Genomic DNA, 16,289 nt, shown 5'->3' with positions numbered 1-16,289 from the left:
CCACTGAGCAGCTTGCCTAGCATTGAATGTCTGTCCTATGCAACAATGTTTATGTTGTATGTAGTTAAAGGGAACGTTTCAAGTGTTTTTATTCAGGTTACGGCAAACAGCTCGACTCCCGGGCCTCAGTTTTAACTGTGGACAAGTTCTGTGCCCTAACTCACCCACTCCAACCATCTCCCAGTCTTTGATGAAGACTACAAGAGACAGACAAAAGGGCGAAGCTTTTAAAGTAATAATTTCTGACTGTCAATGTTCCTCATTGTTTTACTTGGAAAACACAAAGAAGAAAATTTACCACTGTCCAAGGGCAAAAAGGTGAGCACTAAATAAATACTCATTTCTCCAGGATGTGCGTGTTCACTGTTCCCTCCACCGCTCAGATACGCACACTGTCTGCAAACCGGGGTCCTCGTGAGTACCTACCATGATTTTCACACATTAAATAACCGTTAGGAAAACTTCGAAGTGTGCGCGTGACCTGCACTCGCGGCAGCACTGAGTCGCGTGGGGGCCGGAGCGCTCCCCGGGGGAGGCTTCACCTTCGGCGCTCGGAAAAGCGCGGGCGCCCCAGAAGGAGGCGCTGCGCCCCCCAGCGGGGTCGGAGTCGGGGCGCCTGGGGCCGGGCCCGGGGCCGGCACAAGGTGCGTCCCGGCGAGACGGGCGTCCGAGGCCAGGCCGCTCCCGGCCTCGCTGCCCCCGGGACTGGCGGGGCGTCCGGTCCGCCCTCGAGTTTCGGCTCCGGGCGCGTCACTGATGCTGCGGCGTCTCCGGTCGGAAGCGCGGGCGCCCGGGCTCGCGGAGGAGCCGCGTCCAAGGGGCCGGACCGCAGGCAGTGGGCGTGAGCGCGTCCCGGGGCGGCTGCTCGGGGACAGGGCCCGCGACGGAGTGCGGTGCGGGAGCGGCGATGACGTCATCGCGCTCGGGTGTGACGTCACTGTTGCGTCGCCGCGCGGGCGCCGGGGAATGGGGGGCGGGGCGGGCGCAGGAAGCCCGGGTCGGCGTTGCGGTGGCAGCCGGACGTCGCGGGGGCCGGAGTGTCGCTCCGGGAAGTAATTCCCGGAAGGAAGGCGGGCGCTCGGGCGTCTGCGCGACGCGCTGTCGGTCGCCGCCGCGGGCTCCCAGGGCCGGGGGTGGCGCCGCTCCCGCCCCGAGTGGCCGGGTCCTGTCCGCGGGGGCGTCCCGTCCAGGTGCTCACCGCGCCGTCGCCCTCTTCATTTCCGCCGGCGACGGCCGGGCTGCAGGTGTCTCCGGGAGAAAACGCATTTGGGGACTTTTCCGGGGCGGGGACAGCGGGGCGTCCACCACCCTCTGGCCCCTTGGGCGTCGCTCGAACAAGCCCCACGCGACACGGGCGTGTCACCACCGCACCGCGTGGCCACTGCGCTGGTCTTGCGGTCACGAGGCGCGGGAAGGAAAGAGTCCTCGGCGAGGACGCGCCTGAGGGTGGCTGCTCGGGTGACACCGACGGAACGTCTCTGAGCGATATTCACGGGATTGAATGATGAGCGACAAAGCGGCCCCCGTGGCGCCGTGGTGCTTTGTGTTTGTCCCAGAGTCTGGTGTCCCCTTCGCAGGGGGGGGGGGGGGGGGCTCTGTCCCCATCACGCCTGTCACCTGAGGACGAGGTAGAAACCGAGTGGGGCCGGGGACAACAAGGGCCCGACACTACTGCGGCCTCCCCGCGCCCCAGCGCTGCCGGGGTGCCCGGACCCAACGGGGGCGTCCTGCGGTTTGTAACTGGGGGGCTGGCTCGCACGGGGGGCGGGGGTTGTATTTTGGGGGAAGAGCACCCCGGCTCCTGCAACAGCCGAACGTAGCGTGGGGACCACTGTCCTCTGGCCGTTTGTGAGGTCGAAGTGTGGGTGTCGCCGGTGGCCCCGTGGCAATACCCACCCTCCACGCGGGGCCGGGTCGTGGAGGAGTCAAGCTTCTTAGAGCAACAAAGACCTTGTGACGCCGCCTTCCCCTGTCCCCACACGCCGTCAGCCCCCTGAGGCCGGCTGAGTGTAAATCACTGTGTCCCGTTTCTCCATGACCGCCTGCTTTGAGCTTTTGTTCCCTTAAAGTGGGATCACGCAGTGAAAGGGGCTGGGGATGAACAGTTTGACCCTTCAGGACAGTTCACGCGGTGGACAAGCGCCCTGGTCGCCACCCTTGCTGAGGCCACTCGGCCTCCCCCCTCCCCCATTTCAGCCCGGCTGCGTCCGGACAATCTTGAGGACCACACAAGTGCCTCTCGGATTCCTTTAAGTTAAAAGAGGCCTGGAAGAGTCCAGCTGAGGACACTGGCATTGGTCACGTGTGCAAGTCTGACTGCAAATCCGAATTGCTTTCTTGCAGCAAAACCGAGCAACATGCTGAACACAGAGAATTCTGGGACTGGGTAAGAATCATTGGCTTCTTGATCACACTAGGTTGTTACAGTTTTATTGACATTGTTTCTTCTAAAAATAGTCTTCATAGTAGGTGATATTTCCAGAAGTGTTACCAGATATGATGCTTTTCTTAGGAGTGACTACGACACACAACCAGCATTCTTAGACTCATATTCAAGGTGCTCCACCTGGAGACTCTTTTGAAAAGGCCTGTCATCTGCACAGTCATCTCACACACCACATGACATATGCCCAAAGAAGTCCTTACTTTAAAAATAAAATCCCATAAACTCTATGATATCTTTACATTTACATGGAGACCGGTTTATGTCAGTCTTTGAATATATACACAACCTTAAGTTTCTTGACATACATTTTCCTTTTGAAGGGAATTTCTGGAACCTGAATACTTCACCATCACACCCCCTTCGCTGCACTGTTCCCGTGGGGCTCAGAGAGCACAGGAGGCCTGGGTTTCGACAAAGGGAAGCCTGGACCTTCCTGAGCATCGTGAAGACGTAAAACCGCAGGAGAACACCAGCCCTGGGGGTCTGACCCTAAAGACTCTGCGTGGTCAGCTGAAGGAGCCCCTCGTGTGTGTCACTAGTGCCAAGCAGTCTGTTGGGTGGGTGGTTACACAAGGCTCCTTGGGGCTTTCCTTAAGTCTCCACTGAGCTGCATTCCCAGAAAACCAACCCAACACTTCCTGGCTAAACCAGGATTGTAAGACACCTGTGTGAAGGGGTCCTGAAATATGTGGTCCCCTGTTTTCCATTGGCTGTGGTGAGATGCAGGTATGCAAGGTTCATGGGTATATTTTCAGTACTTCAATCATGGCCTTGGAGCCTAGCTTTCTCACCCTGTTTCAGGATCACCATGAAAACCCTGCATCCGCTCCCAGGTGCCCCTCTCGGCTCCACCCGGCCAGCCAGAGCCCTGGAGGGTTTGCTTGTTCCTCTGGCATCGCCGCCATCTGCAAACCAGTGCCAATGTGTCTTCTGGCATCTTTCTCTCCTGCCTTGTCTTTCACTTGACTCAGGTCTCTTATGAGGTTCTGATCCAGCAGGTTCGTGGTGCGGATGAGACCAAAGAAGGATGGGAGGTGGACGCTGCCTTCTGGAGATACTGGATGTGTCTCTCTGCTTTTTAAATGTCTGCACCTCTAATAAGTGAAATCAAACTGTTCTGAAAGCACTCAGAGAGAACTGGGAAAATAATACTTTTAAATTTAGGGGATTTGTTTTAAAAGGTGGGGGAGATGCGAACAAATACCAAGTAGCGAAGTGAAGATCGTGGTAGTTCTCAGGTAATTTCAAGGCGGAAGGAAGTCTGGCGGTTGGAGAGCCACTTCGGGTGACAGCCTGTCTCAGGGGACGCTAACTTTCACTCTCCATGTGGTGCCTTCCAACCTTGCTGTTACCTCCCTGAAGGAAACGCTACACAAATCAAAACCGGTTTCGTCTCCTCTGCAGTACAATCTGCTTCCCGTTCCTACCAACCCAACAGGAAAGAGACGCACACACAATATTCTTTGTCACCTTCTAACTCTTAACGTTCCAAGCGCTCTGGCTTCAACTGGATTACAGACGGCATCTCGAGAGACTGCTTGCAAGCTGGAGCCCGGACCGCGCAGGCACCGCACACTCCTCGGGCGGCTGGGCGTTCCGTCCCTGGAAAAGTCCGCCAGGTCGACCAGTGGACTGGCGTGAGCGCGGGCGGAGCAGAGAGGGGCGGGCGAGCGCTTCAGAACAAGTTACCCTAGAGCCCAGTAGCCCTTGAGCTCCCCCCCCCCCATTGAAAGGCCGGGAGAATGGGGAGGACGGGCCCCTTGTCCCTACAACGCTCCCAGCGCGGGGCAGGGGTCACGGAAATGTCGGCGCAGCCCCTGCGCTGGCAGGACAGCCAGTCGGCAGCACCGCGGCTCAGCGCCTGCCTTCCGTGCAGGAGGGCCCTGGGGTCACCCTGAAAAAGGAGCCGCGCCAGGGCCCGGAGTCTCCTTTCGTCGGAGGTCCTGAGAAAGCCCCGCGCCCCTCTCCAGGTCCCTGGGGAGGTGCCTCCAGACATCCTGCCTGGTCCCGCCCTTCACCCTCCCGCGTCGGTCTCTTCGGACTCGAGTGCACTCGAACTCACGTGCCCACCGCGCGCCACCCACGCCTCGCTCCTCCCTTAACCGAGCGCTGCGCTTACAATCGTTTACTGTTGGTGAGGCTCCAGGAGGCTCTGCCCCTCCGGGGCCCGGCGGCACCAGGGCCCGCCGCTCTCCCGGGGGTCGGACCCACATCTGCGGGCTGGGGAGGGGGTCCCGCCGCCCGCGAGCTCCGGCCCCCGCGGAGCTGCTGAAAAGGAGCGGGCTCCGTGCGCGTGGCTCGCGGCCCTCACGCGGTCCCGGGCGCTCGGATTGGCCAGCTGCGTCTGGCGACCTCCATTCATTAATAAATTAGCGGCACGCTCCAGCCGAGCGAGAGCCACCAATCGCGAGGCGCGGGCCGGCCGCCTCGGCCACAGCTCCCAGCACAGCCTGGAGCTCCAACGGGAGCTTTGGAACCACTTTATGCTGATCAGATAAAGGGGGGAGGGGGTGGGGAGGAGGATGGCGCGGGGGAGCGAGGTCCGCAGGCCCAGGAGGAGGAGGAGGCGGCGAAGAGAGAAAGAACTGAATGGCGATAAAGCGGTGAAAGGGAGCAGCGGGGAGGGGCAGGCGTGGGGAGGGGGAAGGGGGCCTGGGGGTGATCCGATTGTTTTCTGAGGGGTATATAAGGGGTTTTAAGGAGAGTCGTGTGCCAGACACGCAGCCACTGAACCACAAACCGCTTCGCTTTAACTGGAGTGCCGGGGGGTCGCGTGCCGGGCGCCGCCGGCCGGGGGCTGAGTGACAGACGGACACGCACGAGACTCGCGCGGGAGGAGCACGCGTCCTGTCCCGGCAGCGTGCGCTTTGGAGAGCGAGCTGAGTAAGTGTTTAACTCAGAGGGCGGTCCCAGCACCACGTCCCACAGCGTCCAAGCCCTCTTGGGTCGAGCAGATCTTCGGCGCGGGGCCTCTGCCCCTTCCCCGGAGGACACAGGATCGGTGGGCTGGCGCGGGTTCCCCACGCGGGGCACGGTGGGGTGGGGGGGTCCTTCCCAACTGAGCTCCTCTCGGCGCGCGCCCACGAGATACCTTCGCTTCTGCGTTGACGCCCGTTGGTGTCCTTCCACCCCCCTCCCCGGCTCCTGCTCCCTTCGCTAGGATGTTCGTGAAATCCGAGGCCTTGGAGGTGAAGGAGGAAGCGGACGTGCTGGTGCTGCTCGGCGCAGCCTCCCCGGCAGCAGCGCGGACCCCACAGCCATCCAGCGCTGATGAGGACGACGAAGAGCGAGGTGCGCCGGGAGGGGCGCGTCGGCCGCGCGGGGCCGGGCCCGGGCCGGGGCCCGGGGCTCGGCTGTTGGGCCTGGGACACGAGTGCCGGCGGCGTCCTTCCAAAGCGCGAGTAGCTTCCCGAGGCGCCAAGACAGCCGAGACCGCACTGCGCATCAAGAAGACCCGCCGGCTGAAGGCCAACAACCGCGAGCGCAACCGCATGCACAACTTGAACGCGGCACTGGACGCCCTGCGCGAGGTGCTGCCCACATTCCCCGAGGACGCCAAGCTCACCAAGATCGAGACCCTGCGCTTCGCGCACAACTACATCTGGGCGCTCACCGAGACCCTGCGCCTGGCTGACCACTGCGGCGGGGGCCTGCCAGGCCCGCTGCGCCCGGAGGCCACGCTGCTGAGCCCGGGCGGCGCCTTGGGCAGCGTGGGGGACAGCCCGTCGCCCTCGTCCACGTGGAGTGGCACAGACAGCCCCGCGCCACCCTCCTCCGCGCCCTCCACCTCCCCCTACAACTGTGTCTTCTCCCCCTCCAGCCCCGTGGTGTCGGATCGGGACTGCTGGCAGCCGGCTCCGCCGGACAAGCGCCGCTGCTCGTCTCGCCGCCCAGCGGTCAGAGAGTGCGCCTAGGCTGCTTCCAAGCCGCGCGCCAGGCCTGGCTCGGTGCTGTCCCCGCCTTACCCGCCGCGCCCCTCTCCGCCCCACTTCCCGAGTCCTGGAAACCGGCTGGCGTCCAGATCAGATGCAGAGGTCCGGCTTCTCCGCCGCCTGTCGGTCCCCTGGCAAAGGGCTTCCTTTATTTAGATGGGCTCTGAGTTATTGAAGCTGAGATGCAGACCATCGCCAAAAGGACGGTTGAGTGCGGAGGAGGGGGAAGCGCTTCTAGGGCTCAAAAGACGCTGGGAGGAGGCAGAGGTGGCGGGTGTCGCCCCCACTCCGCAGAGCCAAAGACTCTGCTGTCGGAGTGAGTCTCCGGGGGCCGCAACGGGTCCCTGCGTCCCGTCCCCTAGGTTTCTGCATAGAGATGTTAATGTTGAGTAGAAAGAAACGCGTCTTAGCGTCTGAATGACGTTGCTGGTGATAATATTATCCACAGATTCGCGGTGCCTGGCATCTGGTCCATTCCCAGCGCTGCCCGCGGGCTGTGGGAACTTCACCTGTCAAACAAACTTTCCCTCTCTGACGTGCACTTTGTTCCGTTTCCCAGATTCGTCACGACACCTATTGTCTCGTCCTTCTTTTTTTTTTTCCTCTCCATTTTGCCATCTGTCTCTTATGATTTATAAGGGAAAAGGTTGTTTTGTTAGAGGGCCAGGTTAGAAGTCATTGTATAATTTGTAGGCTTTGTACTGATTGAATGCAAGCGTGGAAATCTGGGCTGAACTCTCTATCGAAAGCAAAAATGTGGAGGAAAAGGGAAGGGGGGGTTGCTTCATGCATTATTTATCTCGACCTTTTAGGGGGGAGGGAACTCCCCTTTCTTTCAAGAGATTAAAAATAAATCAACAGACTGAAAACCTAGGCAGACACGGAGCTCTTTGGGGATCAGCCACACACGTGTTCCCCTCTATTTATTATAAAGAAAATTTTCATGGGAAAAGTATGTATTTTTTGTATATTCTACAGAGTTTATTCTAGTATGTATTTACCTCTTGAAAAACACGAGAAAATTGTTCTTGTGGTTGAACCATAAATAAAATATCTAATTTTCATAATAATTGTATGTAGTATTATAATTTTTTCCTGCTTGTGTGATTTTCGGTACAGTAAATTGTGTTCTAAGAAGAGTAACCTGTGTTTCCATCAACGTTTGTACGTTAGAATCACACTAATGGTCCAAGAAACCACAAGGAGCCAAATCATTTGAAACACTAGCACTGAGTGTAACTCTCAGTACCAACAAAACTTGGTTTTTAAGAAATCAGTTTCTAATCAAACAAGACTAGTTAAAAGGCGGGGAGGGGGATAATTAAGTCATGACAAGCTTCAAAGTTCAGAAACCCTGACTTTAAAAATTAGTGAAGGTGAAATTTGGTGGAGTGTGTAGAAATTTGGTTTTTACTCTTAACTCTTGGAGTTTCAAGGGCCACCTGTAAGCGGCAGGGATTTGGTGGTGATTTCCAAGGGCCCTTCCAGCACCTGTGAGTCACTGACTGAAGTCCTTACCGAAAACTGACTCCGTTCAGCCATTTGAACGAGCTGGTTGGTCGGAAAAGCAGACCCCCACGAAAAGGAAAGATTCGGAGGGCGCTGAAAGGACAGCTGAGCTCCCCAATCATCTCCATTAAAATAACCACATAGTCCGAATTTCTTCAGAGAGAAGGTGAAAATGTTTTCCTGATCTCCAAGATACATAATTCCAAATCTTTCGCCTCAATCCCCAAAGCAGAGACGAATGACCCTTGCGTGGCCTTGGGTCAAGGATGGCCAAGTAGGGCTGACCACATTCTAGGTTGGAGCCCCTGAGGGAGGGTATCCATGGCAACCCAAGCTAAAGTAAAGCACGTCTACAAAGGAAAGTTGGTTGTTAAACCTCCCCTGCCTCATAAATTTCAGGTCTTCTCCAGGTTGGGGCCAAAGCCCCACTCCGCACAAAGCTGCGAGTATTTCTCCTGAGATGTCTCTCTGAAACTCCTCCGATCCATCCATGTGGAAAGTATGAAGTGTCTAATATCTTATATCACTCCACTTTTCTTTTTTAAATCAAAGGAGGAACCACCCCAGGGTTCGTTTGCTTTTCATAGCTGGGCATTAGAGAGGCCTGTTGGAAAATGCCTTCTCCTTTAAAGATTGTCGTCTTATCATTATCTGATAGGAGGAGAAACTCTCTCTCTCTCCTTCACTTACGTTACTAGTATTTAAAAAGCCAAACTACCAAGCAAAGCAACTGCGGTGTGAGAGTTTGAAACGTCGGCGTTTCATGCTGAACAGCTGTCCTGGGCGAGGAGGCCCTGGGGGCGCCCGTTGGAAGCTCGCGGGGAAAACGGTTCCTGGCCCAGGCCTGTGGCCGCAGCCCCCCCAGGCGGAGGGACTCTTCTGAGACGAACCGTGACGCCGAGGACCCAGGAGGAGACCCCAGGGACCCCCCACCGCCGACAGAGGCCCCTCCTGCAGCCCTTCGCCGTCCAGCGGAGCTTTCAGGTAGGTCCCCAAACGCGCCGCGGCGCGCCACTCGTGCCACCGGCCACCTGCGCTCGGACGGAGACCGTCCACCGCGTCCACCGCGGACGTCATCTTGCAGTAAACTGGTGTCTTTACCTTTATGGCGCCCCTTTCAGCGGCGCCTGAGGACGATGTTTCGGCCGCGCGCGCGCGGGTCCCCCACCACACCCCGCGGCGTCCTGTCCCCTCCCGGCCGTGTCACGCCCTCTCCCCCGGCGGTGACGAGCCGGGTCCGTCTGCTCCCTGCGCTCCACCTCCGGCCGCTCGCTGACCACGCGCCTCTGCGACGCGGCCGCCGGGGAGCAGCCGCGCGGTGGCCGGGCCTTCGCGGCGCCGCGGCGGGTTCTGAGCTCCGGCCCGCGTCCCGCGGCGTCGGCCGTGCTCTCGTGTTCCGCGGGCCCGGCCCTGGTTCGGGCTCCCTTCTCCGTCCGCAGATGTGACATCGATCCGCCCGGGGGTCGGAGTCAGCGAGGGGAAGGGGCGGCGAGGCCCGGGCGCCGGGGCTCCCGATGGCCGCGCGCCCTCCGCCGGGTGGCTCTGGCCGGTGTCCGTTCGGACGCCCACGCCTGGCGCCGCGGGACGCGCCTCCGTCCGGCCCCCGCTGGTTGAATGAGGCCGCGGCCCGGGTCGTGCCGGCGCTGGGCTCCGAAGCCTGACAGTCCCGGCGTCCGGGCCAAGAAGGAAGATGTGTGAACAGAGACTCGGGGACGCGGGGCGAGACCAGTGACACGCGGCTCCCGCGCTCCGGGTCGCGGCAAGGGGTCTGTGAGTCTCATGGTGAGATAAACAGCCCCCTTCACTTCATTTTTCTTAAAAAGTGGGTGTTTGCACAATCACCGCTTTGGGCAGCGCGGCAGCAGCGCGGATTTGCGGGGAGGTCAGCTGTCGCCTCTTTTAAGGACCCACTTTAATCATTAAGCTTAAGGAACCTCCCCCAAACGGAGGGGGTGACAGGCGCAGGCTGTCCCCTCTCTGTCCGGGGGCTGCACGAAGCAGGGGGTCTGTGTGCGTCCTGGGGGCGTGGAGGGGAAGGGCTTCTCCATCCGGGGAAGTCTGGTCCTGGCACCCCACTTGGGGGGTTTCAGGGGTCCCCTCGTCTGAGCCCAGAACAGGACAACCGCGTGGCCGGGCGGCGGTAGCTCGGCCCCTATTCCCAGCTGGGTGACAAGGTGAGCGCCGAAGCCAGTGACTGTTGGTCAGCGCGGTGCCGGCGTCGCGGGAGCCACACAGCAGTTTCCACAGCCGCGCCAGCGAGACAGGGACTAGGCAGCCTGAGCCACTGACGGGGGACCCGACGGAAGGGTGAAGGTGGGGACAGGACAGGCGTCAGGGACCTGAGCACCACGGAGACGGGTACACGGAGAGGAGGTGGCCCCAAAGTGCAACGCAGACTGACCGGGTTCCTCCTGTGACCTTCTAAGCCCGGGGTCAGCTCATTATCTATTTTTACTGATCTTTCATTTTACTGTTCAAGGCAGTAACTGTGAGCATTAGATTTTCTTCATACCCAGTGTCTGGCAAAAATCAAATTTCTTAAGAAATAGAAACGACTTGGGATCCAAGATTCCTCCTGATGGAAACACACTTCCCAGTCAGTGTTCACTTTGGTTGGGTTCATGTGTGCCGGTGGGCGCTGTGCCCCAGAGACAAAAAGTGAAAGTTACTTCAAAGGACACACGTCCCCTGGGCCGGGGCCACTCGCCTCTGGGAGACCCAGGGTTGGGTTTGCATCTGCTCCAGTCCTGCTGCTTTGGGGCGGGCTGAGGGCACACCTGGAGCCAGTAAACCAGGGTGCAAAGGACCGACACCTTTCCCCGTCTCACGCGTCGGAAAACAACTGAGGTAAAGCGCTGCAGTCCGTGGAGAACCGGGGCAGGAACCTTCGGAACAGGCAGAGACCTGGCGCCAGTTCCCATGGCAGCAGCTGGCCATAGGCCTAATTCCTCGCGGCAAAGAGGTCATCTTCCTTTTCAGACGTGCTTGCGGTCCCTCTGCGCATTGTGTTTTCCCATAAAGGCCTCTCTGCCGGGCCAGGGCTCTGAGGGGACCTGGAGTAGGAGGTGGGGTGGGAGGGGTGGTTCCTGCCTCCCTGATATGAGGATGCCAGAGGAGCCAGACCAGTGGCCCCGGGGCGGGGGGGGGGGGGGTGACAGGTGGACCTGATGCTGTCATCACTTTCTCCCCACAAGATGCAATCTTGCTCTGCGCTGAAATGTTTTTTAATTAAGATTTTATTTATTTATCTTTAGAGGGGAAAGGAAGGAGAGAGGGAGAGAAACATCAATGTATGGTTGCCTCTCGTGCATCCCCTGCTGGGAACTGGCCTGCAACCGAGGCATGTGCCCTGACTGGGAATCGAACTTCGATCCTCTGGTTCGCAGGCCCACGCTCAATCCACTGCATTACACCAGCCAGGTGAAATGGTTTTAAAATGAGGACTCCTGAGATACCTTTGCCAGACACCCAATTTGATTTTGCATTTCTTCCCAACCTTTTACTTCTGCTGAAACACCACGTGCAAGCCAGTGCAAGAAGGTGGATTCGTTGTGAGGACATGATTAATTTATTTCCCTGCCTTAGTGTCTAGATAATTTTGGAAAAGAAATCAAATGAGGTAGGCCTTAAACACCTGTGAAACCGCCCTGGCTGCTGTGGCTCAGTGGATTGAGCACCAGCCTGCAAACCAAAGGGTCACGGGTTCGACTGCCAGTCAGGGCACATTCCTGGGTTGCTGGTCAGGTCTCCAGTAGGGGGCATGCGAGAGGCAATCACACATTGATGTTTCTCTCTTCCTCCCTTCCCCTCTTCCTAAAAATAAAATAAAATCTTTAATAAAAACACCTGTAAAAGTATGGGGAGGGAAGTCTAATCATGAACTTAAGCAAGTATTTTACTGGTACGTTAATACTCCTTTCATATCACAGTGTCCAGAATGGTCAACGTGTTTTCTTGAATCAGAACTGTGTAAACTAAAATATTTTTCCTGACCCTCAAAATCCCAGGGCAGCTGCTTAGAAGTAGACAAGGAAGAAAGTATGATTTACCCGGCAGGGTGAGAGAGCAGCTCTGGAGTCTTGGGTTCAAGTCCACATTTTTCTTGGATCTCAGGAGATCAGTTCACTCCCACAGACACCGACCAGGCCTGTGCCCAGAAGCTCTCCAGCGGGCTGATCACTGGCTGCTGTGCTGGACACTCCTGGCCTTGTCTGCAGACCCGCATGTCCATCTGACCACAGCCTCAGTCTCGGACGTTCCACAAAGGGCACAGTGAAAAGTGAGTTTCATGTTCTGGGGGGTTTTGTGAGCAAATGACTCTAAAAGGGTTTCAGTTCCACTTGAGAGGAACTGGTCAGGAGTCTCAGCTGTCGTACGGTGGGGAAGGTTTTCTAGGCTTCCCAGAGCGCTTTCAGAGCACGGCGGCTCCGGGCTGCAGAAGCTTTGGTGGGCTGCTGAGGGGCTGGCCAGGGGTGTCCACCCTGTCGTCAACAGGACAACAGGCAGGAGCCAGTCCGATGGGCTGTGTCGGTCGTGGCCTTCCTGTAACCGCTGCTCCTGTCTCTTCCCCCGAAGGAGAGCAACGTTAGATGGTCTTCAGTAGCCCTCTTTTTCTGCCTCGGCACAACCAGGGGTATGATGAGATCTGGGGCAAGGAGGCTTCATAAGTAGATAGCGTCACAACTGTTTTATTCATGGCACCCTTTTGAATTTCAGAAATTTTGCTAGCAGGTTGGAAGGGATTGGGAGTCTGTGAACAAAACGAAACAAGGCGGCTCCGGTCCCACCACACGGGACCCTCACTGTTCCCCAGAATCTGTAACGTTGGCAGCTGGGTGCCAATGTTGGCCTTGGGTGGCTGTCCTCCCACCTGGCCTTGCCATGAGAGCAGAACAGGCCTGTGCTGAACTGGCCTTGCCCCTGCATACATGCAGCAACACACATGCATGTTCTGGTAGACGTGCTTCCTGTTGTTCCTACGTCTCTGCCACTCTTACTCAAAGTCCGTCACTTAATTTCATTGCACTGCCTATTAGGGATTGTCCTGCCCTCTCCACCAGCATCTGAGGTTCCCACCCACGGGACTTCCGCAGGCCCCTGGCAGCCAAAGTATCAAAGCTGCTGGGCTTCAGAGCGGCCATGTGAAGAGCGGTGGTCCTGTGAGACACCCAGTGGGTGCTGCCTGAGGGAGAAAACCTTGGCAGTTACTGTATGTTTTGGACCATAAGGTGCACTTAGGTTTTAGAGGAGGAAAATAGGAAAAAAAAATTTGAAGCAAAAATGTGGTAAAATATTTAATAACATAAATAACATAATATTTCACCAATGTAAATGTAAAGCTATATTCGGACTGTAAGATGCATCCCCTTTCCCCCAAAATTTGGGGGGGGTGTGTCTTATAGTCTGAAAATTATGGTAAAAGCCACTAAGATTTGATGATTGTCAGTACGTAAGACTGCATTCAGTATGGGTCTGTCTTTATCTGAGGACCGCATAACTTACTTGTAGCAGAAAAAGTCTTACAACCAACCAAAACTTGGTGCTTCACCCCTGAAAAGCTTGAAGCTTCTGTTATAAATGCCCTTTTTATTTGTATTCATTGGCTATGTAACAAAACTTTAATGCCTTGAAGCCTACAGCCATCCTGCGAGTGATTTCTAAGGCAGTCATTGTGGTCATTTTCTAGTGTACAGCTCAGTAGTGCTGAGTGTATCTACAGCGCCGGGCAGCCAGTCTCCAGAACTTTTCACTCGAAAACCTGGGACTCTGCACCCCTGAAATAACCACCCATTCCCCTCCCCGAGCCCTGGGCACCACCAGCCTCTGTTGCTGTGAATTTGAGGGCCTTGCATACCTTCTATAGTAACAGGTGTTGTTATTTTTAAAGCATGAAGTGTTCACGTGCCCATTTTTCCCTATGTCAAAAATAGATGGCATTTAGTCACCTTTTATAACTGTGTCTTTGAAAACGGACCTGGGCCCTGGCTGGGTGGCTCAGTTGGTTGGGACATTGTCCTGTGCACCAAAAGGTCGCAGGTTAGACTGCCAGTAAGGGCTCATGTCCAGGTTGTGGGTTCCATCCAGGTCAGGGCACGGTACAGGAGGCAACTGAGCGATGTCACTCTCTTTACCTCCCTCTCTTCTTCCTGCTTTAAGATCAATGGATGTGTCCTCAGACAAGGATTAACATAAAGTAAAAATGGGAGCTGGAGGCTGAAGGATGCAGCCAGCTGGCCATCCCTCGCCCGTGACAACAGTCACACTGACTTCTGCGACACGCAGGACACTTGAATCTGGTCTCGTTTTTCATTCAGTGCCGTGCTGAACAGAAGCTCGTAATTCTAGATGGGGAAGAAAAGCAAACTTTTAAAAAAGATTTTTAAAACCTTTAGAAAACATTTTAAGCTGCTCTGAGGCAGAGGATGACTCTCTCTGTGATTCAGAGACTCCTGTCCCTTCATCTGCCTCCACTGTAAGGAGCCTCCGGTCTGGGTACCCCCAGTCTATCCACACATCACACGAGTGATTTAAAATTGTCCTTCTTTGGGGGGAAAACAGATTAAGTCTCAGCTCCCCATGAATAGCTCTGCTCTATCCTTTTTAATAAAGAAGAGTTAGACTGGACCAGTGCCGATGGCATATTTACCTTCATGAGCCAAAAAAAAAGAAAAGAAAAAAAAGTTAATTACTGCTCGGAGCAAGTTAGTCCGGCTGTCCTGAGCTGCCTTTTATTACTTGCTCCCTTCATTAGCTTTCCTCCCTGGGTTGGCTGCTAATAGCTGCCTGGTCGCATAGGCTCAAAGCTGCATCTGTGCCCTGAGCAGAGAAGTGGGACCCTAGCCAAGGGGGTGGAGTTGGGGCGGAGCGGCTGTTTGAACACATCAGCTCCCGTTAGCAGGACGCCTGGCTTGCCCAAGGGGCGCTGAGGTCTCGGAGTGTGGCGGCTGGCGGGGCACCCAGCACAGCGTGGTGACTGGGAGTCATGTTGGCCCCTGGGAGCAGAGTGCCCCTGGCATCGGCAAGAGAGACGCCTTTTCTCAAAGGCTGATGGCCGCACCACTGGGTCACTGGACCCTGTGGAACAGAACAGGAGTCCTGGACTTCTGGCGAGTTGAGAAAAGTTTTACTTCTCAAAAAAGTCAATGTCTGACTGAAGACCCTGTTGCATGTACCACAGGGTAGTTGATGGTTTGATAAAAAAAAACTGTGTGGGGAGGAAAAACATAGCATCTCTCTGTGGAAATCTGAGTAAGTTCTTTAGCCATTTGAACTCTTCTTTTCTGATGTGTAATTGACATATAACATTGTATGAGTTTCAGATGCTCAACATACTGACTCGATACAGGCACAACTCAGAGGTGCTGCGGGTTCACTTCCAGACCCCCGCAATAGAGCAAATACTAAAATAAAGCAACTCACATGAATTTTTGATTTCCCAGAGCATCATAAAAGTTGTTTACACTATACTACAGTCTATTCAGTGTACAATAGCACTATGTCTAAAATACAATGTATGTGATTTAATTTAAAAATACTTCATTGCTAAAAATGCCAATCATTCTCTATGCCTTCTGTGAGTTTTTGTCTTTTTGCTGGTGGAGGGTCGGCCTGGATGTTGGTGGCTGCTGGCAGCTGGGACGGCCACGGCAGTTTCTGAAATAGGACAACAATGGCCTTTGCTCTGTTGGTTGGTTTTTAGTCTCAGAAGGACCTCCTGTAGTGGCAGGAAACTGTTTGATAGCACTTTACCCACAGTTGAGCTCCTGTCAGAATTGGAGTTGGTGGTCTCAAACCCAACCACCGCTTCATCAATTAAGTTTGGGGAATAGTCTAAATCCTTTGCTGTCATTTCAACAAGTTTCACAGCATCTTCACAACAAGTAGATTCCATCTCAAGAAGCCACTCCCTTGGCTCATCCACGAGAAGCAACTCCTCATCCATTCAAGCTTTATCCTGAGGTTGTAGTAATTCAGTCACATCTTCAGGCTCCACTTCAAATTCTGGTTCTCTTGCTGCAGTTACTTCCTTACTGAAGTCTTGGACCCCTCAAAGCCATTCACGAGGGTTGGAATCACCTTCATCCAAACTCCTGCTGAGTTGCTATGTTGGCCCTGGCTGGGTAGGTCAGTTGGTTGGAGCACCATCCTGATACACCAAGCTGGTGGGTTCAATCCCTGCTCAGGGCACATGCACAAGTCAACCAATGAATGTGTAAATGGGTGGAGCAATGTGGCAATGTTTTTCTCTCTGTTTTCCTCTCTCTCTCTAAAACCAATAAATTTTTTAAATAGTTGCTATGTTGACCTTTTAACACAAATCATGGATGTTCTCAATGACATCTGGAATGGTGAATTCTCCCCCCGCCCCCCGGTTTTCAATGGATTTTGCCCAGATCTATCAA

The 16,289-nt window shown here is 55.6% G+C and overlaps 1 protein-coding gene across 1 annotated transcript; it reads left to right on the top strand.

Moving 5' to 3' along the window:
- The first annotated feature begins 5,607 nt into the window (after positions 1-5,607).
- NEUROG2 (neurogenin 2) lies at positions 5,608-6,360 on the top strand. The gene has a single exon (XM_037036322.1). The coding sequence runs from the start codon at positions 5,608-5,610 to the stop codon at positions 6,358-6,360; it is 753 nt and encodes a 250-aa protein (XP_036892217.1).
- Positions 6,361-16,289: the final 9,929 nt, after the last annotated feature.

This window comes from Sturnira hondurensis, unplaced genomic scaffold, assembly GCF_014824575.4.
Source record: "Sturnira hondurensis isolate 20B ecotype Veracruz unplaced genomic scaffold, ASM1482457v3 Scaffold0022766, whole genome shotgun sequence".
Classification (NCBI taxonomy): domain Eukaryota; kingdom Metazoa; phylum Chordata; class Mammalia; order Chiroptera; family Phyllostomidae; genus Sturnira; species Sturnira hondurensis.
The sequence above is the reverse complement of the archived record's forward strand: the minus strand, read 5'-3'. Positions and strand labels throughout refer to the sequence as shown.

Excerpts from the sequence above, each read along its gene's own strand:
- NEUROG2 (XM_037036322.1), top strand. The coding sequence starts at position 5,608 with ATGTTCGTGAAATCCGAGGCCTTGGAGGTGAAGGAGGAAGCGGACGTG.